Raw genomic sequence first — 21,289 nt, 5'->3', positions numbered from 1 at the left:
CAGCAGGAGCAGGGAGGTCATTCTGCCCCTCAGCACTGGTGAGGCCACACCCTGAGTGCTGTGTCCAGTTCTGGGCCCTCAGTTTGGGAAGGACGTTGAGACACCTGAGTGCATCCAGAGGAGGCAACAAGGCTGTGAGGGGCTTGGAACACAAATCCTGTGAGGAATGACTGAGGGAGCTGGGGGTGTTTAGCCTGGAGAAAAGGAGGCTTAGAGGTGACCTTATCTCTCTCTACAACCCCTGAAGGGTGGCTGTAGTGAGGGGGGGTTGGTCTCTTTCTCCAGGCAGCAGCCATTGACAGAACCAGAGGACACAGTCTTTAGCTGCATCAAGGGAATTATAGATTGGATATTAGAAAAAAAGATTTTTACAGAAAGAGTGATAAAGTACAGGGATGGTCTGGCCAGGGAGGTGGTGGAGTCACCATCCCTGGATGTGTTTAAAAAAAGACTGGATGTGGGACTCAGTGCTGTGGTTTAGTTGAGGTGTTTGGGCACGGGTTGGACTTGATGATCTTGAATGTCTCTTCCAACCTAGTGATTCTGTGATTCTGTGATTCTGAGTCTATGATAAGTCCTGGGTCTAGCTTTGAACAGATTTTTTCAGAGGGATGATTAATGCAAAATTCTCTTGATTACTTTTATAAAGCCTTTAACTGAAATGGTAATGTAATGTTAATATTGTTTGGGAGCCTTAAGTAGTGATTCATCTGAATACAGCTGAATAATGCATCTTTTGCAGGAGTTTCCAGTTAAGGCACTGATGGTATGTCTGGAATCTCTCTCTCTGTACAGTGACTGCCAGAGCTCTCAAGGTTTGAAGGACAAATAATTGTGCTCTGCACCTTTTTCTGTAACCTGGAAAATACAGTGCATCTATTGTGCCTGCTAAGGGATCCAGGCTAACAATAGTGCATTTATTAACTGGGTTTCTATACTTCTGGGGTTTTTTTTTCCCAGAAATACTCAAATGGAAGGTAAACTTTTTGTGCCATGTTATCTGTATTTTTTTTTCTGAGTTAAAAGACAAATTGGACTTCTTTGTCCAGCAAAATCTTGCTGCCTTGGTGACGGTTTTATCCTGGAAATAAATTTTCTTCCCTGATCTGAGACCCCTGTCCAATGCTTAAGTCTACGGTCCCTTCCAGGCAGCCTCATATTGCAGTAAAACTGTGATACAGTGGGAATTAGGGGGAGACATAGCACTGGCATCTTCAGACATTCCTTCTTTAATGCAGAAAAATGTTGGAGCTGGGAGAAGTAAATAGAAGAACAGTCTAACATTCCTTTATCATATTCCAAAAGGGAGGTCAGACCCTAAACTATATGCTAAATAATTGCTATAAATGTTGACTAGGATTCCTTTGAATGTGAACCATTAGTCTGCACTGTACCTCAATGAGTCTACAGTGGTTACATACCTGCCACCCACATAGCTTTTCAGGAGAGTCATGGAAGCTTTAAATGGCACTGCATGCTCTTGTGTGACCATGTCATTAAAGCTGAGCTGGTCAGCACGGTTGGCCAGCACCACAGCTTTGTGCTTCAAACAAGGCAGCACAAGCACAGAGGTTTCCATTTGTTGATACTCAGATTTGAGGAGGAAGAAAGAATAAAAATCCTTGCACCAAAACATTCTGTGAAAGTCAGCTTTATAGTGAACTAATAGACAAGCTAAAAGAGGTGGCATGACTTGTCTGTCCTCACAAAATGGATTTCTGACACTTTGGAAATAAAGCCAGATAGATGGAATGTGTTTTCCTCTCAATAGAGACAGGCCTTAGATTCCTGTGAAGGTGACAGGCATTCCTTGCACTGCTCCTTTGAAACAGCCAAGTGTAATCAAGTGGACTTTAGTTTCTGCATCTAGGTGCAAGGTAATTTCAGGCCTCTGAAGAGCAGAAAACAAAAACCTGCATCACCCAGTTTATGTTTTAACTTCAGAGATGAGGAAAGGGTCTCAGCTTCTGCTTGTGTCCTGCCCTGTCAGCTGTAAATCCTCACTTAGGTGTGTCATCTTCAAAGAACTTTAACCGGTGCCTTGGAGTATTTATGGCAGCAGAAGACCTTCAGGCCTAGGGGCTAGGGCTCATTCACCAGCAGGGCATCCAGTCAGAGCAGGCCTGAGTGCAGAGAGAGGCTAACTGAGCTGGAAGGTCTCTTTCAGATGAGCCATGAGTGGGAATGACTGGAGGATTAGTGATTGCAGAATCCCTTGGTGAATGTGGCTGTCCTAAGGGAACTCAGACAGATTCTTGCTCAGCCCAGCATCTCCACTGGGCACAGGGCAATGGGTGAAGCTCCAGCAAGCAGTGCTTTTTGCCATCCTGGCAATGTTATCCTCTGGGGTGCAAGCTCTCCGTTCACCTAATGTGCCTCAGGCCGTGCCCTGAACTGGACTGCTGAGTCATGAGCTGCTTCTGGGTTGTTTCCTCTGCACATCAGTGGTGTAAGAGCACCCAGCTGTAACTTTGTCCCCACACTAGCAAAACGAGAGTATGTGCTTAGACTTGAGCAACTTGTTAAGTAAATCCCATCTTCTGTTTGTAGCAGATAAAGGGGTGACTTCCTAGATGTGATACCCAGTTTAATGTGATAGCAAATTCATCAAATAGCTGATATGCTTTCCCATGAATAAAGCAATAGGGTGTCAAACTTTTCAGAGATTTAAAAACAACCGTGTGTGTTGTTTTTAATGACTCTTCAAACTAATCCGGGAATTCCTCCCATCACAATCCAGGAATCTTTTTACTGACCGTCTGTCAATGCCTCACATAAGCCGCCAGGGGGAAGAGTTTGTCTGTCTTTCAGGCACCAGGCCTCCATTCCTGGAACTGTTTAAAAGTTGATACTAATTCTACAAGAGAAATCCAACTGATTTGGTTAGAAAACAGTGTTGTGCAACCTAAAGGCTTCAGTAGGTTACAAATAAGTTAAAGCAATTTTTGTGGTCTAGTACAGATTACAAACTTTCCCTGAAAGTATGCTTTTCTTTGGAAAATAAATAATTCCCTTCCCCTTCCCCTTCTCTTCCCTTCTTTTGGATTCTAGTGCTATGTGATATATAGGTTAATACTACTGAAATGCTTAAAACAATAAAAGAATTTAAATTCTCAATATGCTAAACTGAAAAGATATTGTTCTTTCCTTCCAGCCTGCAGCCTAAAAGTGTACAGGCAGTTGGACATTTCCTGCTGGGATTTATGGATGTGAGCAAGCACTGGTAGCTTTTTAGAAAGCTTGGTTTTTTTCCCAGGAAATATTCCTGTAGACTAACATGACTGTGAATATTGGGGTAGGGGGAAGTGGGATGTTAAGGTGCATGGTTTTGTAATTTAGGATCAAGCACCTGTTCACTGAGAGAATCTCTACATAGTCCTCATCTGCTGTGCTTTGGTTTGCACATTACAACAGGCTTTGAGTATGTGAATATTTTGTGTGAAATTAACCTTGAAGAAGATCTCTGGCAGTGTCCCTAACGCACTTCAGCCACAAACAAAGCACCAGTCACTAGGACCAGACCAAAGCTAGGCTGAAGTAACAACTGCTAAAGTAGGTATGTTGTGGCTGTCAGGTCCTCAGCACCAAATGTTCTGCAGAGATTGTGCTAATTGCAGATGTAGACACAGACACATATTGAAATAGTCTGTAAACCATCTTTAGAGTCCTTAAAATGCTAAGCCAAAATTGCACAATTACACATGCTCTGCATACATACTAAAAACCTGGGCAAATCCTACCTGCAGATTCCTGCTCTCTCTGAAAATACTCGTGTACTAAGCCTGTGAAGGTGTCAGCAAAAGTCTCACTGACTGTTATGGGATGGGACCTGACTTTCTGCAAGCTCCACCTCCACTGCTACTGCAGACAGCATTTGGCTGAACTCCACAAGACTGTCCACTTTCAGCAGATAATATTTTCAGGAGGAAGTGTTGCCAGCACTGCTTTGAGCACCAAGGTTTATGACCGACTTGAAATTTGCTTTTGTAGGGAGAGAACTGGCACTGGCACCTTCTCTTTCTTTTTCTAATCCTCGAAACTACATTCTTTTTCTCCTCTTGCTCCTCCCCACCTGCATCTGCAGAAGAGCTGATTCTTGAGTGATTTACCAGGAAGCACAGACGAAAATCTTTGTGACCCTAAGCTCACTAACAGCAACACACTTCTGCTCCAGGAAGGGTCCCAAAAGCTTCTCATCCAGCAATTTGCAGAAAAAGAGGTCCTACAGATTTTTATGCTCTTGATGAAAGTCTTGCTATAATTACTGAGCTTAAGGGTACAGAATTTTAAAAATATCAAAGAGGACATATTAAGAAGCCCCATTAGCTGTGCTTCTAGAATGAAACCTAAGACTTCACAATGTCTGTTGCAGGGTTGTTTTGGTCCCTGTTCCACAGACCTTCCCAAAGCATTTCCCATGGGTTATGCTGGCACTCCTTGCACTGTATCTTTGTACACACACTGACAACATAGATGTAACCCTGCAGCTACTTGCCAGGTAGCATAGTATCATCTTAATTTTACTGATAAGAGTGACTTGTCTGAGGTCACAGTGGAAAAAAATTATCATCTTGATCTCCTCATGATTCTCAGTGGAGTTCCCTCTGTCTGACAGTGTAAATCAAAGGGAAAAAATTAAATCAATGGAAAACTGGTGTAGCTTTTCATCTGTTATTCCTACATTCCCCGTGCCTTTTGAGCTTATTAGATTGCCTTTCAGGGACACGGCTTTTAAATTTAATTAGCATGCTATTACTCTTTCCTCTATCTGACACAGAAAAGTTGGAATTAATTGCATATTGACTAACTGAACCACTTACAGCAAGGCAGTGCATTCATCCAGTGGTGTGCCCACTGGTGTGTGCAAGAACTTGGGGCTCACTGGGCTGCTGCTTGCAGGCTGTGGCCTGTAGTACTTGCAGGCACTGCACCCAGAGGAGCTGCTACCTCCAGCAGCAACCATGAGACCTGAAAGCAAAGATGGCTGTCTTGCTTGTGTTGCAAAGTTGCCTCATCTGTGCTGCCTCTGCCTGCAGCACTCATTGTGTACCATTCACACATTTTGTTTGTACATGTATGTGTGAATTTATCTATGTATTGTATGCATTTATAGCTGTGTAAATACATTTATCTGTACCGGGTCTGGCTGGGATGCAGTTAGCCTACTTATCAGCATTCCCTGTGATGTTGTGCTTTGGATTTTTGGTGTGTTGTTAGCACACAGGTGTTTTGGCTGTGTGCTTGCTTGGCATGAAGGTTTTCTTTTTCCCACTCTGCCCCCCTCAAGCAGAACATTCATAGAGCAGTTTGGGTTGGAAGGGCCCTTAAAGATCACCTAGTTCTGACCCCCGCTGCCATGGTGGGGGGATATATATTGTATCTATGAGTATACATGGGTCTAGAGGAGGGCCATAAAAACAATGTGGGGTCTGGAACATCTCTCTCATAAGGAGAGACTGCAAGAGGTGGGCTTCTTTAGCCTTGAAAAGACTGAGAGAGGATTTCATTAAAGCACATAAATATCTCAAAGATGGGTGCCAAGAGGATGGTGCTGCCAGACACTTTTCAGTGGTGCCCAGTGAGAGGGTGAGGAGCAGGGGCCATAATCTAAAGCACAAGAAGTTCTACCTCAACATGAGGAAGAACTTTTCTACACTGAGGGTGGCAGGGCCCTGGAACAGGCAGCCCAGAGAGAGCTCATGGGTCTCCCAAACCCACCTGGACACATTCCTGAGTAACCTGCTCCAGGTGACCCTGCCTTGGCAGGGGGGTTAGACTGGATAATTTCCATAGGTTTCTTCCAACCCTAACAATTCTGTGATATTAAGGTATATATACGGTATGTATGTGTCTTTATACATACATATGTATGTATATTTAGACACAGCTGCATACAGCCATAGCTGCAGACGTCCACAGCACAGTTTGTGTGCGTGCCCAGACACTCACACCTGCGCTCCTGTGCCTCCACTGCCGCGTCCTTGGAGTACATGCAGGCGTGTACGTTCTGCACACACACCGCCCCATCTATCCCGCACAAACCCTGTCTCCCTGCGCTCCGCGTGTAAATCCCCATCCCCGCCTGCCCTCGCCGCTCTCCCGCAGGCCGGGCCGGGCCGGGCCGCGTCCCCATGGCAACGCCCGGGGCCGCGCTCGGCTCCCGCCCGTGGCCAGCGGCCAGCGCGGGGACAGCGGCACCGGGGAGCTTCGGCGGCGGGACAGGCTGCTCAGCAAGCGGCGGGCTCGGGCCGGCAGGGACCCTCGCTGCAGTGAAACCTCGCTGACTGTAACCCGGTTAGGGCCGGCGTGTTTGGCCAGCATGGCCGGCGAGCTGACCCAAAGTGTCCTCAAGAGAATAATCCGCCAGGTGGGCCTGGAGTGCTCTGCCCAGGGACAAAGCCTCTCGGAAACCTTGGTGGCCTTCATGGTAAGCGCGACAGGAGGCATTCAGGGGCTGGCGGCAGCTGAGGCTGTCAGGGGTGACCTGAACTTGGAAATACCTTGGTTTCCCATTGCCTGCAGTGAGGTGTTTTAAAGGGGCACTCAGCTCCAGTATTGGGTCCTAAAAACCTGGAAAAGTATTTTATTCCCCTGAAATCTTATGGGAATATAATGCTTCAAGGAGGCTGCAGGTCCTGAGTCCTGCAAACTCTCTGAACTCCAACTGGAGCTTTCTTCTGCAGGCAGATAAACCATTGTTTTCTTTCAGAAGTGAAAAAGAGAAGTTTTACCAAGTTTTAACAACGTTTCTTCACACTCTCATAAATGAACCTGTGACGCATAGGTGAATGTTTAATGCAGCAGCTATATTTATTCTTCTATGTTCACCTCCTCCTTCTCTTGTGATGGATAATTTTGTTTCTCTGCTCAGACAGGGCCAGGTACTATAAATAGGCTGAATATTTGAAGGAATTTGCTTTGATCACATTTAAAGGGAAAATTTAATGACTTCAATCTCAATATTGTCCTTGGTAGACAACTTTAAGTATCCTAAAAGCATTTTACATTTTGGCATCTCTTAGGAGACACAGCACTACTGCAGAATATAGTCTGGATGTGCCTGCAAAGCTGTGTCTGAAGAAAGATGGGCTAGATTCTTTTTTTGTTGAAGATCAGCTCTTGATAAACTTGTATATAAATGTAAATGCTTCACAGCAGTACTGTTAATATGCTATTTTTTCCCCTAAAGGTGACACTGCAGCTTTAGGAAAAAGATTGGGCTCAAAAGCAGTATTAATCAATTAAGCAGGAAAATTTTAATGAGTAAAGAATTTGTACAAGTGGCTGGCAAGACACCTAGCATGAACACCAATTGCAAACATGCACTTATTTTCTTGCATGTAGAACACTATGGGGTTTTTTATTCAAATGGTAAATGTTTATATCAATGCATATAGCACCGACTTAGAAGTTTATAAACAACCATGATGGATTTTCAAAAAAATGTTACTTAAGAAAATATTTTTCCAAGTAAATTTTAAAGGAGCTATATTTAAATATTTGTATCACTTTTTTTTTGTGCCTGAGAACTGAGATTGAAACTGGCAAGATGTGAAATGAAGTAATTTGTTTCATTATCAAAGACTGAAATGGATAAAAAAATAGTAAAGAAATATTAAATGCATCTGAGATATTTCAGAAAATAAAAAGTGAGTTGCAAAGATGATATTTTGGGACATAAATTAGTATCTTTCTTTTGGCAATCTCTAGGTGAAAGCTGTTGTGTTAGATCCAAGAAATGATTTTAATATGGATCGAAGCCTTACAGAAAAGGATATCCAGGATCTTATCCAGGTAATTCTGACATGATGTTGAGAGTCATTACTTATTTAAGACTATAGTATTATTTGCTCTCTGCTCCTGTTAACTAAAATTACATGAACACTTTCAAAATTTGAGTGCTGCTTTATTCTCATGGCTCTGTAGCTAACGACTGGACTATGTTTCCATAAATAAATGCCTTAGAAAACCTTTATATGGAGAAAATGGTAGTGAGGGGGCTCTACAGCTGTTGTGAAACCTTTAGTAGATCACTGTCAGTTCAGATGTTTCCCCAGAGATGAGAAAGAACTCACTTCTCTGACTCTCTTTTTAGCTCTGTGTTACCAGACTGCTTGACACAACAAACCCATCCCTAAGCACAATTAAGATGCAAGTTTACTTTGATATGAACTATGCAAACCGAGGTAATTTCAAATATGTTTTCATAGAAGTTGATGCTGAGTTTATAATATAAGAATAGTAATTACTGTTAAATTAATCCTGTCAGTAAACAAAATAAAATCCCAGGAGAAATTTACTGTACAGGAGTCTGATGTTTCAGTATGGATATAGCAGGGAAAAGTGTACATTAGATTTGAGAGTACACTCTTCTCATGCTGTCTGAGAGATTTACTGAATATAATGTATGAGGCTGCTTGAGGACACTTACACTCTCAGTGGTTAGCTGCCTTCAGCGAGAAAAGCTTGCACCTGCACTTGTGTGTCTGAAGGCCCTCAGAAATCAGTATTTTATCAATATCCCTAACTGGGAGATGTGAGTAATCTTGAACAAGCAGTTACAGCTTTAGCTGACTACGTTTTTCTCTCATCAGTAGTAATCTCACATGATCTGAGAATGAGAATGTGAAAATAAAATGAAATGGAGAAAATGCCTTTGCTGTAAATGTAATTCCTGATCTCAAAGGGACAGTGGAAGCTGGCTGGGAAATGGAAGACAGAACAAGCATAGATGTGAAAAAAACATTTCTCTGTGGGGAGATAATGACAATGTTTTCCTGTTAGCATGGATTAAAACTAAAAATTAGCAACATGGGGAGCTTCTCCTAAATTCTCTGAACTCTATATGCTCGGTAGCTCCAGCAAGTTTTTGAGATCCTGAGGAGTGTTCCAACTTGAGCATGTAACTTCAGGCGTCTTTGAAATATTGTGTGTGGGTAAGTTAAGGCCTCCTACAGTCAGAAGAGTTCAGAGAGCCAGAGACTTGCTGTCTGGCTTGGCCTGAACGGTTCTCAGGACTCTACTGACTGATGTTAGTCATGCTAATTAACATCCCATTAATGTTTAACTCTGCTGGTTTTAATTCTAATGATGTGGTACTACAAACATCTCTTTCATGTACCTGTGTTTCAGAAACCTAAAGTTGTGCTCTGACTGTGGAAATGAATTACACCCTCTGTATAGGGCAAATTTCAAAGGATTTGGATAGCACTTTTTAAGTGTCCTTCTTTCCTAGATGAATTACTGAGTGAGCAGGAGCGTGTTCTGGAAGGAAAAGTGGCTCCTGTAGTTAGAGCCGTCACTGAGAGTGGTCCACATACACGAGAAGAAATGGAGAATATGTATCAAAAGATTGTTGCCTATGTGCTGCTGAGATCTGGCCTGGGGTCCCCAACAGATATTGAGGCTGTCAGGGAGGTAACAGGTCAGTAAACCCCCAGCTGTGAAATTTGGCTCTTCTTCTTGAAAAAATAAAATTTCACTTCCTCTTCACTGATATTTACATACAAATGGGGTAAACTGTGATGAATGCTTGCTGTCCAAACCGTCACTGCTTAGCCTTGAAGTGTAAATTTCCCATATATTTCCTCCTTTTGTTTAGGAGAGGCTATTTTTGCTTATTTAATGATTTTCTTTTCTATTCCCTCATATTGAGGGTTTTCTCTCACTAATGCTTACAGCTGCCTTGCAGAGTATATTCCCCCAGACAGAAATTATTACTTTCATCTCACTCAGTAAGAAGGACAAAGAACAGCAGCTGAAAGATCTTGCCATGCTAGTGACAGGAATTCGTTTGTACAACAAGCAGTGCCAGAGAGGAGGAAGCTGCATTGATGACTGTAAGTAAACAACTGCATTTGAGCTGGGTATTCCCAATTCATTCTACTGGACTTCTTCACTGGAGCTGCTCCAATAATTTCCCATCTCAGGGAGGTGTGTTATTGTTACTGGTATTTTACAAATTAGGAAACTGAGAATTGAAAATTGTGCAGATACTCTCAGGAAACCCATGTCAGTTGTAGCAACAGAGTTGCATCTACCATAAAGCAAGTTTTCTCACATTCCTTGACTTGACTGTGGTATTTCCACACCTGTAATTCTAAATATTTGCAACAACCTGACTAGTGAGATAGGGTGATTTAATCTGGTTTACAAGTATTTGGAAATGCATGAATATAAGAACAAAATGTAGAAATCAAAATTTAATTGGAAGACCGTTATGCTCAAATATTGCACTTTAACCATGTGATAATGACTTCATTAATTCCTTTTATACACATTTCATACTTATTCCACATGACTAGTGCCAGAGATCCTGAGCGAAGCCATTCCCTCGGCTACGCGGACTCTCGACGAGCGTCTGAACTCCTGCCAGCTGCTGGCCCACCAATACACAGCCCTGCTGGAGGCCATGCAGGAGGACCCCCAGAGCTTCTCCCAGCTTAGATTTCTTAAATTAAAAGAAGCACTATTCAATGTGAGACAGTATGAAGCCTTCCTTTGCATCCTTCAGGTGAGGTGTTATATCCTGTGGACTTTTAATGCAGGTGGAATGTCTTCAAGTTACCTACTTGCACAGGACAGAAATATAAGGAAAAATATTTGGAAATAAATGAAATAAAATAAAATATATGTTTAGATAAAGAACCAAAGATTGTTTAGCTTTGGAAATACCTTTAAAATCATTGAGTCCAACCTCAATGATTTGATAAACTTGTATATAAATGTAAATGCTTCACAGCAGTACTGTTAATATGCTATTTTTTCCCCTAAAGGTGACACTGCAGCTTTAGAAAAAAAACTGGACAAATATGGCTGACTGGACAGACTGGCACTGTCAAGTCCACCATTAAACAGTTCTTTGCATACTAATTCTCTGCCCCAAAAGGCATGAGGAAAAAAATCTCCTTGATCAATCCTTAAATTCTCAGTTTTAGTCTGCAGACACCCCCAAAATATATGGAGTCATCAAAAGTCTTTGGAGAATACAATTTAAATTCTTGTTTTATTACTGAAGAGCTTTTCATTTGTCTTTAGAGAAACTGCAGTTTTTTATTAGTCTTTCCTGTATAAGGCATTGAAAAAATGTACTTTTTTTTTCTTTTTGTTCTCTTCATTGGGAAAATCCAGAGGATTTTCTATAAAAATTGTAAGTTTATGTGTGACCGAAGTGCCTGAACACCTGAACATTTGAGGAAAGATGTATTCTGTGGATAGCTAGAGTACATTTTGTTCCCTAAAACAATCGTTCTGAAAATAGTTGAAAGAAGAGGCCCGGGTAAATACTTGTTACTAAATACTTGATTTTTGGAGTGCGATACGTTTTGCCTCTTGTTCTCTTTCCAGTCTAATGCAATTACAAGTGCTCAAGAAGTTGAATCGTTGGATGCTCAGTTTGAAGCGGCAATGATGTTATTGAAAAACACAGTGCAGGATAAGACTTCCGTAGAGTCCAGAGAAGTTTTTGTAAGTATTATGAATAGGAAACTCATTACTTCTTCAGTAGAAAACATTAATAAAGTAAGATACTTTGCAGGTGTGTTTTTGAGTAGTTTATGTTTAGCAAGAGGCTACAAATTTTCCCTATATTACAATATCAAAAATCTGGGATTTTTGAAGGGACAGACTTGCTCTTAAGGTAAAAGACTTGCTCTTAAGGTAAAAAAAGGTAAGGTACAAAAAGGGAGCAAAGGAATTAAATAGTATTTTACTGTAAGTGTCTTGAGTTGTCATTATTTGTAGATTTCCTTTTTTATGTGTGTATATATTCTTTCCCATTCATTGCAGAAACTGTAAGAACATAATGATTGCAGAAAACAGCACAACTGAGTATGATTCTTTTAAAGTTCCCTCACATAGCAATCCCTGTAATTACAGTATGAGTCACTGATAAAATTTTTCTGAAGAAACTGGGTTTCTGTGATGGGTGTCAGCCTCTTTTCCCCTCCCAATAGCTTCTTAACCTGTTGCCAAGTTTCAGTCACATTTGTCAGAGTCAAAAGATCTCAAAATATGTAATTTTCTGCAAGTTTTATGGGGGAAAAATAAGAGCAACTAGAGACACACAATTAGAGTGTTACCAAGATCAGGTCTGAAATGAGGTTTGTGTACTCTCTGGCCAGTGAGCAGCCACTGAAGGATTGTGATTCTGTACCGTTGTACCCTTGGTTGGGAGCTACAGGACATGGGAAGGAGGTATTGGGGGAAAGGGAATGAGTGCTGTGAACTACAGGTATTATGAGGGAGGCTGCTTAATAAGCCTGTGAAAACCTGGGAATATTATGCTGGCATGTTATAAAGGAAACAGGAGAGAAATACGCTAGAAACCAGCTTCATTTAAATTTGCTTTTCTTGTAAGAGCTCATTATTTTGTGTGATTTGATTATCATTCCAATTCCTTGTGGTTGGCTGCTGCACCAGCATGCAGTTTCATGCATGTTTTAGGTTATTTTTTCACATTCTAAGCTAATTATTAGAAAGAAAAAAAAAGCCTACTGCGGAGGAAGAGGAAGATCATGACCCCCACCTACTCAGAGTATTTTTTACACTTCCCATAAGAGCATCCAAGCTGGAAACTCATGGGAACAGCACTTGACCTGAATGATCCAAACTTCAATTTATGTATGCTTTTGATTTTATAAACCAGATGTTCTTGTTTGGAGAACATTTTCCCCTTTTGTCCAGCTACTCAAAGCAGTTTTTCCTCTTTTGTATCTTTGTGGGGCTTGAGTGACTGATATATCTTACCCTTTTCCCTAAAAGCTGTCTATTGTTGTTTGCTGCCTTCCTGGAATTTTTTTCTCTTCTGGTTGGTTAGTTGATTTGACTTCTCTGCTGAAGACAAAATATATAATGCCTTTCAATTTCAGATCCTTTTCAGGAAGAGATTTTTTTATTAACACACTATTTAAATAATTTTTCTTGTCTTTGGCTTGTTGCCAACAAGCTGGATCCTCTACAAAGGTGGAGATACAGGGCATTTTGTCTTTTAAAAAGTATAAGATAAGGCCTATATTTGTAGCAAACACTTGTTTTAGGAAAAGTAGTATATTTCATTAATATTCTTTGTTTATTCTATTAAGAATGTTTTTGATCTTCCTTTAGTTTCTTCCATTTTTGTAACCATAACATTTCCACAGCATTAGCAATGCTGATGAATTTCAGAGCTGGCTCTATTGGCTGCTCTTATGATAATGTTGTTAGCATGCATAAAATGTGTGGTTAAGTGTGCATTTCAGATTGATTGAATCTCTTGCTGTAAATGCTCTCTGTGTGTTTAGGTGTAACAGGGCACATTTTATGTCACTGTCATTGACAACAGCATTTAAACTTAAAACTTATAGGCTGCTACTTTATGTGCCTACACCTGTATGCCAATAGCATGTCAGTGCTGGGAAGGGCAGCCTCCAGTTTTGCCCTAAACCTGGACAACTCTGGAGAGGCCTGCATCCCTTCCATTTGAGACACATGGTGGCCTGGGGCTGTGGTGCCAACTCACTCTGGAAGCAGGGCAGACAAAATAACAAACCGGGTAGTTTGTATAGAGGTGTGGTTTTACCTACTTTGGTAATTAATCAGGTGTGTTCCTTCTGGTCCTTACTCCTGTACGCCATGTTTTCAGTTACAAAACTGTATTGTCAGTGAAGTGCTAAATTCAAAGCATGGTCACAGAGTACATTTATTTGAGAAAGGCTCTGAAGTAAAATATAGAGAAGTACAACTCTTACAGTGTCCCTGAGTTCCCCTGGAATTTCTGGCTGCTTTGTTCATAGCTGAGATTGTTGTGCACAGTTGGGTTACACCGTAGACATAAAACAAATCTGTATTTCAGATAATTTTCTTTATGTTCCAGCCTCTGTTTATGGAACTTTCTAAGCTTTGGGCCGGCTTTCAGGATGAAATGCTACTGCTAAGCTTCCTCACAAATATGGCTGACAATCTGCAACAATTCTTGGAAATCCAATCACAGCTTTTTCCAGAGGAAATGCTAACATCTCTTCTGGAAGGAGTGACTGTGAAAAGTGATGAGGAAAGGATAAAAGAAACCATGGGTATGGAAAGTTGAAACTTTTTGATTTTCCTTAATTTTCCAAGATTTTGTAGTTTGAATTTTCTTTACAATAGGTGCTTTACAGAAGGTGTGCTATATTGATTATTTACTACTCAGAATTTGCACAGTAAATTAAAATGAGCCTTGTAGGGTATAGCTTTACATTTTCATGTAGTGTAGCTCGTGATTCTATTTTTACATATAAAGTTAAAATAAAGTTTCTAGATACAAATATGCCTTACAAAAATTTCAGAATGATCAGAGAATATATTTTTTAAAAAAATTTTTTTGAAGTGTATTAATGTCTTTTTATACATTTCAGAACTTTGGAAATTGAGGGGTAGAGTATAAACAAAATGATTTAACAGGGCTTTGGTTACCAGAAGGAATTGTTTGTAAGATGGTATCCTCAGGAACCAAGTTTTATGCCAGGGCGTTTGTAATGCATGTGTGGGTGAAAACAAAATCAAAGATTAAACTATTGTCTTCCTGTTGTTGTCCCACGTTTTCAAAGAAAACTAATGCTACTAAAGAAGGTTCTCACAGAACTGATTTTCAGTAGGTTTGCTTTCAAGGCAGGACGAAATTTTGCCTTCTGGGATCTGGGCACTCCAGGTCATCCTGTGAAAACCAGAGTAATCTGGTCATCCTGTAATATCATTAGCTTTTAGACATCTGATATTTTAATATTGAAGTCCTTCCTTTGTTTTATCTTTTCTTAGAAACCAGAGTGAATGTTTCTGATTTCACGAACCAAGAATGGCTTTTTCCAGAGACTACTGAAAACTTTGATCAGTTGCTGATCCAGTACCGTGGTTTCTGTGCACATTCAATTGGTGTGAAAGGTATCATCCTACCAGGTATGCTTTGTGGTTAGATATTTTCCATACAATATATTTACACAAGGATTAGGAAAAATGTAAAGGCATTCTGAATGCATCCTCTTATGTCAAAGCTGGAATACTGTTTTTCTACATTTGCAATTTTCACCCCAGGTAACTTATTTCCATTGTTAAAGTATCTTTTTTAAAATACATAAATAAACTGCCCTTGGTAGAAGGCAGGATGGCTTGAAGAGGAGCAAGGGCAGAAACAAGATGGGATGGATAAATGTTTCTTCCTGCTCTGTGTGTGTCTGTATAACCTACACTGCAATTGAATACAGGTTTGGTTACTGCTGTTAATGTGCTGTAGTGCAGGCATAGGGAACTGGCAATTCCTTCTGTTTTGTGCATCCATATGTGTAAACATAGCCATTCATGCTTACCTCATATGTATTTTAAATAGTCATGACAAAGTACTAAAAATCTTTCCTGAAAAGAATACAAAAGTGCACTTGATTAAGTCAACTAATTGTAGGAATTTTTGGTCTCTCTAGGCTCATCTGTCTTGAAAGTTAGCCTTACTTCAACTATCCTAGTTCATGTTTCCCATCTTCCTGTTCCTTTCTAGAACCTGTCCATATATAATTTTTTTAAACCTATGGGAGTTTGGGAAGAAAGTACGGCCATTTACTAGTCAGTACTAAAGAACAGATATTTTTATGGCAATGTAATTTACTTGCACTTAGTACTGCACATGAGAACATCTGTCCTTAGTTGGATTGAAGGTCTCTCTAGCCCTGTATCTGATTACTGCACATGGACGGTCATGAACACTTTAAAATTATGAGAATTCAAGTCAGAGTGATCTTTCTTTAATTATATCCTTTCAATCCTAGCAGTTGGTGGTTATGGGATTTCCTCTGATTAATGTTAAGTCTGTAACCTTCTGTTGAATAATCCTTCAAAGAGGTTTTAATTTATCTAATTGATTCTGGAATCCATCTAGAGTTTGTCATGGGATATTCTTATTCTCAAGAGCCCCACAATTATAATTATACATGCTATGAAAAGGTACCTCTTTTTGAGATGGTTTTAAGCTCTGGCTTGATAATTTCAACGAACACTTGATAGTCCTTCTGTTAGGAAAATTACTAATTAGTAATTTTATATTGCACACAATTCATGGTTTTATAACCCCCTATCATATTATATCTTTTTTCTTTTTAATGCTGAGGAGGCTTTCTTCTTTAATCCCTCCTTCTATGAAAGGTATCACAAGCCCTTGATCACCCCTAGCTCCCTTTTACTTGTTCTGTTGTGTTGGAACAAAATGTATTATTACAAATATTATTATAGGTTGTTACAATATTGGTTTTCTTCTCTTCCTCTGTTTGCATACTAATAATTCCTTTTTTGACTGAGTGTGTTCAAGGTCTGTGATGATTCTGGTCTTTCCTGGGCAATGACATCTGAAGCCCAACCTGCCACTGTCCTTGAAATCAGTTTGTGTTTTCCTGTATAAGTTATTTGGCCTTTATTGACACTTCATTTTCTCTCTTAATTTGATGTTTGGCTTCCCAGCTGCTTTATCTGCTTCTTCAGTTCATGTCAGAGTCATGCCCTTTGGTATAACTGCACTACTGATCTGCAATCAGATATTTGCTGAACATTTTAGGGGAAACATTTGAGGGTAAAGACTGATTTCTTATGCCTTTGCTATATGTGTTTTATCTGTTGTTTTTCTGAGACATGCACCCTAAGGCATGCTTGATATGAACTGATCAAAAGCAGTTTTACTGACCTAACGAAATAGAGTTTTCTATGTTTTAAAAAAGCTTGCTTTTAAGGGTTTATACTGAGTTCAGAAATGAAGGAAGTGAAACTAACTCGAGGCAAACACAGAATCTTGATTACAAATGTCTTATTGGATATCATGCTGTTCACTATTTTGATTTGTGGGGCTTATTTTGGGTTAGTTTTTCTTCTCACTTTTAGGAAATCCTGCTATTGGAATTTTGAAGCACAAGGAGAAATACTATGTTTTCAGTTCAAAAGAAGATGCATACATCTTTGCTAAAGATCCAGATAAGTTCATTCAATTGAATATAGAAAAAGCCAAAAAATATGCAGAGCTAATTCAACTGCTTGAGCTCCATCATCAGTTTGAATACCTTGTTCCACATGCACAGGTACACACTGCCCATGCCTCTTGCTGAACAGCTGCTGGGTCACTGGTTGGTCTGTCCTTTCTAAAAGAGAACAGATGATACCTATCTTTAGGAAAGAAGTAAAATCCTCTGCCTGTCTGAAGCTCCATCTTTTACAAGTCTTCAGAGTGTTGAAGAAATGTTTCTACTTACTGTCATTCTCACCTTATCTATTCAGAGGAGAATATGTAAATCCAAAGCACTCTGGCAGTGGTAAAAGCTGCTAGTCCATAGCCTAGGCAGGTCTTGTGTCTGATGTTTCTTTTCCTCATTGCTGCAAAAGTAGCTTAAAGGACCAGTAAATAAATGCCACAGAAGAGATGTCAGATATCACATTAAGTGGAGCTTTAGCTCAGCAGTCCATCCATGTGTACTGGATGAGGGTGTAGTTGTATCTGGGGACAGAAGTTATGGAACATATTAAAAAATAAAAGGAGAGTCACCAATAATGAATGTGATGGTGTTATTCTGGGAAATTCAAAGACTTGGTTTGGATTTATAGGCAACATTCTCTGTGATCCACTTGTGAATTTTAGATCCCTAGCAGTGGAAAGAATGTAGTCTTGAACTGGCCCTTGGTTTCAAATATAGTTTATATCCCAGCTATAGCAGAGATGTGTGCACTTCTCCTAGTTATGATTTGTGATTTTTAATCCATTCATGAAGACAAACTGGGGTGCCTGCATCATAAAATACTGGTGATGGGGCCCATTTTTTCTAAAATCCAACAATTAAGCACTCACTCGGTTGGCAGGAGCCTGCAACTCATCTGTGGTCTCTGCCTCAAAGGTTTTCTGTCAGAAATTAAATCCACCAGATGCTAAATGTTTTCCTTTTAGTGGGGGCATGGGGAACAAAAATATTGTTGAATGTAAAAATAATTATCCACTTGTGGTTTGCAGGTCTCTATTTGCTTTTAAAAAGTACCATACCCATATGCTATTTCTGTGTATTCTTCTCAATGCCTTGCTTGGCTTTGGTTGTTTCTTTTCATCCAGGTCAGAAAGGCAAGCACAGGTTCAATGAAACCACCCCAAAAACGTGAGAGTGGTACTCAAACTGATACTCATATCTTGCCTCCAACTATTGTGAGATCCTATGAATGGAATGAATGGGAACTGAGAAGAAAAGCAATAAAACTGGTTTGTACTGTTATCAGATTTTCATTGTTGGATATAACAAATTTATAATAAATTATTCTTAATTTTTGTTCCTTGAAACATAAATCTAACCTTTTAGTCAAAGACATATACTTCATTACAACTGGTCCAATTTTTTTTCTAGATATTCTCCTTATTTTTAGACTTTTCTCACTTCTTACATATTTTCCCTGTTTTTTGAGCAGTGCTTCCACTTCTATATCTATTAATTTCAAATTTTTCAGTTGCCTTCTTTATGTAATAATAGTTTGTTGTTTTGAATTGAATTGCATTGGATGTTAAGGTTGTTCTACATTCAAATCAATTTATTTGGTTGAAGATACTACTATATAATTTCTTGGTGAGAAAAAGCCAAAGCAAATGTTTGTCATACTATCAGGATTTTCTGATGGATTGGAAATCACAGTCTGTCCTTAGAAGGTTGACCCCATATGTACATTAAAACTTTTAAATTAACAGTAAATATGTCAGAAGCTTCTTTCTAGGGTTTGCCAGCACATGTAGTTGTCAAGGTGTAACACCTGATTTTCAGATTCAATCAAAATAAACAACTTGTGAGTACGGGGAATATTGCAGTTAACAATATCAACTGAACATATAATACTAAAGGTTTTTTTTTTTTTTTCTGTGAACAGATGCATTGTGGAGGTCTGTGGCCTACTGGGCAGCCTATTTCCTTCCTGTTTCCTTTTTGCCATGAAATCTCTAACATTATGAAAGGAAACCAAAATGTTGGACTGAAGAGTCTTGCCAGTGTTGCTAGCTCATAAAGGATTCTAAGAAATAGTTGTTACTGAGGTATATAAAGAAGCCAGTTAGGTTTACAAGAAGCCTAGCTAAAAGCCTCTTTTGCTTCTGTAAAGGACAAAAGTACATAAATAAACATAAGATGTGGTCAGTGGCTTTTCAGCATAAGCAGAAGTGGATATTTTCCATTATCTGGTCATGAAGACCATTCAAAAACATTTGTAGCTCGTTAGTGTGAAATATTTAGAAAAAGTACTTTAAAGTACTAAGGGTATTCTAGCCTCAGCTGTGCAAATGTGAGATTAGTGATATGGAGCTGAAAGAAAAAATCCCAGATGCATGCAAAAGTGCTTTGACTATGCTAATTTGTAATATGGAGATGATAAAACATTTCATAACAAAGTGATAAAATAACAGAAATAGTTTACCAGTGCATCAATGAATTTGATACTTCAGGAGAACATCAGACATATTTGTGGGTTTTGTTAGAGGATGAGCTCACATGCCTTTGGTGTTTTTTGTGTTTTTCATACTTAGCCAAAAAACTTGTAGTGGTATGAAATATTAAGCTATTGCTTTGTTAGAAAACCTATATGCTGTTAGAAGTAAAATTTTTAGCTCACATTTGTTTCTCTGTGCAAGCATAGTTCCTTGTAATAGCATACATTCCATCATTAAAACCCTTGGGACAAAACAAAACAAAACAAAACTTAATATATTGTCTTTCTTCCCATGGCATCTTCTCTATAAGTTCCTTATTGTTCTTTGCTGGATTCTGCTTGATGACTCTGCATTTAAGATTCAGTTGTAGATTAAGGTACCAAAATGTGCCCATATTTAGGTGCTTCACCTGCCATTACAGCAGAGAGAGACCTCAGTGGAGGAGGCTGGAGAATATTTTAACTTGCCTTGATACAACACTTAGGACATTTGGCCAGCTGTATCACTCTCCAGCTTCCACTGACTCCAGTCTTCACTGACTGGACTGGACTCCGGGGACTTCCTCACTTACTTGGAGGGGCCTGAGTTCCAGCATGAGACTGTATTTTGGGTGTTTTGAGGACAACATTATATCATAATTTACAGTGTTTTACATTATTGCTGACACAGAAGGCTCAGTGGAATAAAGGAACATTTTTTTGTTTCAAGTGCTGGCTTTGGAATATTAACACTTTGTGAGAAGTAGTTTTGTTGTTGTATCTATGGCAATTTCTGGGAATAACCTGCTTTAATCATAAATTGCCCTAACTTTTACCCCTTGTCAAGGGGTTAGGGTTAGGGTTAGGGTTAGGGTTAAGGCATTTTTTCACTTTTATCTGATACTTTGTGACACCAACCTCTAAACCTCATCACATTTGGCAGAAACCAGACAAAGACTGGAAGCACTTGTGATGAAAACATTTTATTCTAACAAAAAAAAAAAAAAAAAGGTGAAGCATTTAACAAAATTTGAAGGACAATGACCAATGATATGAAATTATTAAGAGACTCATTTAAAATTGTGTGGGGCACCTAAAGTGCTGTTCACACATCCTGTTAGATGAGGATTTACCAAATCACAGTCACAACTGTGTATTGACAGGAGGGTAAGGTGGGCCATGTTCCAGGTTTGTGAAGCCCATGGATGTAAAATAGACCAACACTCCTGAGTATAACCTGGTGCTAAAATGTTCAAACAGAATTTTGCTTAATCTGATTCTTTTTGTGTCTTTAGGCCAACTTGCGGCGCATGTTAACTCATTCCATGCAGACTGATCTCAGCCACATGAGAAGGGAGAACTGCACCCAAGTGTACCTGCCAAAGGAAGCTGGCACCCAGACCAAGCGGGACAACTCAAGCAATGTACCCAAACCCCAGGTGTTCTTGAGAGGTCTCCGAGGAGGATCATCTCCCACCACACATATGGTGGCAGTAGACTTAACAAGGCCACTGGATGAAACTTAAGTGAAAATGAGAAACCTGAAGCTGCATCTTGAATGTGTATATAAAAATCCTGAATATATGTGAATTTAGACACTAAAGATTTTGCTGTGTCTGTTGATTCCAGGAACAGTTGGTCTGTTTCATTTATCTTATCTGTTGGGACTGCTGACTGGCATTAAGTGACAGAAGTGATAAGCCTGAAGCACAGATTTTAAATAGCAGTTTAGAATCAAGATGTTCCCAAGGACTTTCAATTCCAACATTTAAATATGTAGCATTCTGGGATTTTACTGACGTTTTAATGCAACAATTGCTTGTTGAAATACTGTCTTTAAGTGAAAAAACTTACCCCAGGAGAGTCACTCAAATGTCACAGC

At 39.6% G+C, this 21,289-nt stretch overlaps 1 protein-coding gene across 2 annotated transcripts in view; it reads left to right on the top strand.

The window, feature by feature from the left end:
- The window catches only part of CFAP206 (cilia and flagella associated protein 206), a 39,661-nt gene extending 18,728 nt beyond the window's left edge, over positions 1–20,933 (top strand). Inside the window, exons 1-12 of one of the 2 annotated variants that reach the window (XM_005485966.3) lie at positions 5,999–6,427; positions 7,711–7,794; positions 8,096–8,186; positions 9,236–9,424; positions 9,681–9,839; positions 10,305–10,513; positions 11,347–11,466; positions 13,853–14,051; positions 14,773–14,910; positions 16,870–17,063; positions 18,080–18,223; positions 20,703–20,933. In XM_005485966.3, the coding sequence (XP_005486023.2) occupies positions 6,320–6,427; positions 7,711–7,794; positions 8,096–8,186; positions 9,236–9,424; positions 9,681–9,839; positions 10,305–10,513; positions 11,347–11,466; positions 13,853–14,051; positions 14,773–14,910; positions 16,870–17,063; positions 18,080–18,223; positions 20,703–20,933 (1,866 nt within the window). In that variant the 5' untranslated portion in view covers positions 5,999–6,319. Of the gene's footprint in view, positions 1–5,998; positions 6,428–7,710; positions 7,795–8,095; positions 8,187–9,235; positions 9,425–9,680; positions 9,840–10,304; positions 10,514–11,346; positions 11,467–13,852; positions 14,052–14,772; positions 14,911–16,869; positions 17,064–18,079; positions 18,224–20,702 lie in introns of those variants that run through there. The other variant, XM_074538280.1, reaches the window with a different exon arrangement.
- Positions 20,934–21,289: the final 356 nt, after the last annotated feature.

Source organism: Zonotrichia albicollis, chromosome 3 (assembly GCF_047830755.1).
Source record: "Zonotrichia albicollis isolate bZonAlb1 chromosome 3, bZonAlb1.hap1, whole genome shotgun sequence".
Taxonomy (NCBI): Eukaryota; Metazoa; Chordata; class Aves; order Passeriformes; family Passerellidae; genus Zonotrichia; species Zonotrichia albicollis.
The sequence above is the reverse complement of the archived record's forward strand: the minus strand, read 5'-3'. Positions and strand labels throughout refer to the sequence as shown.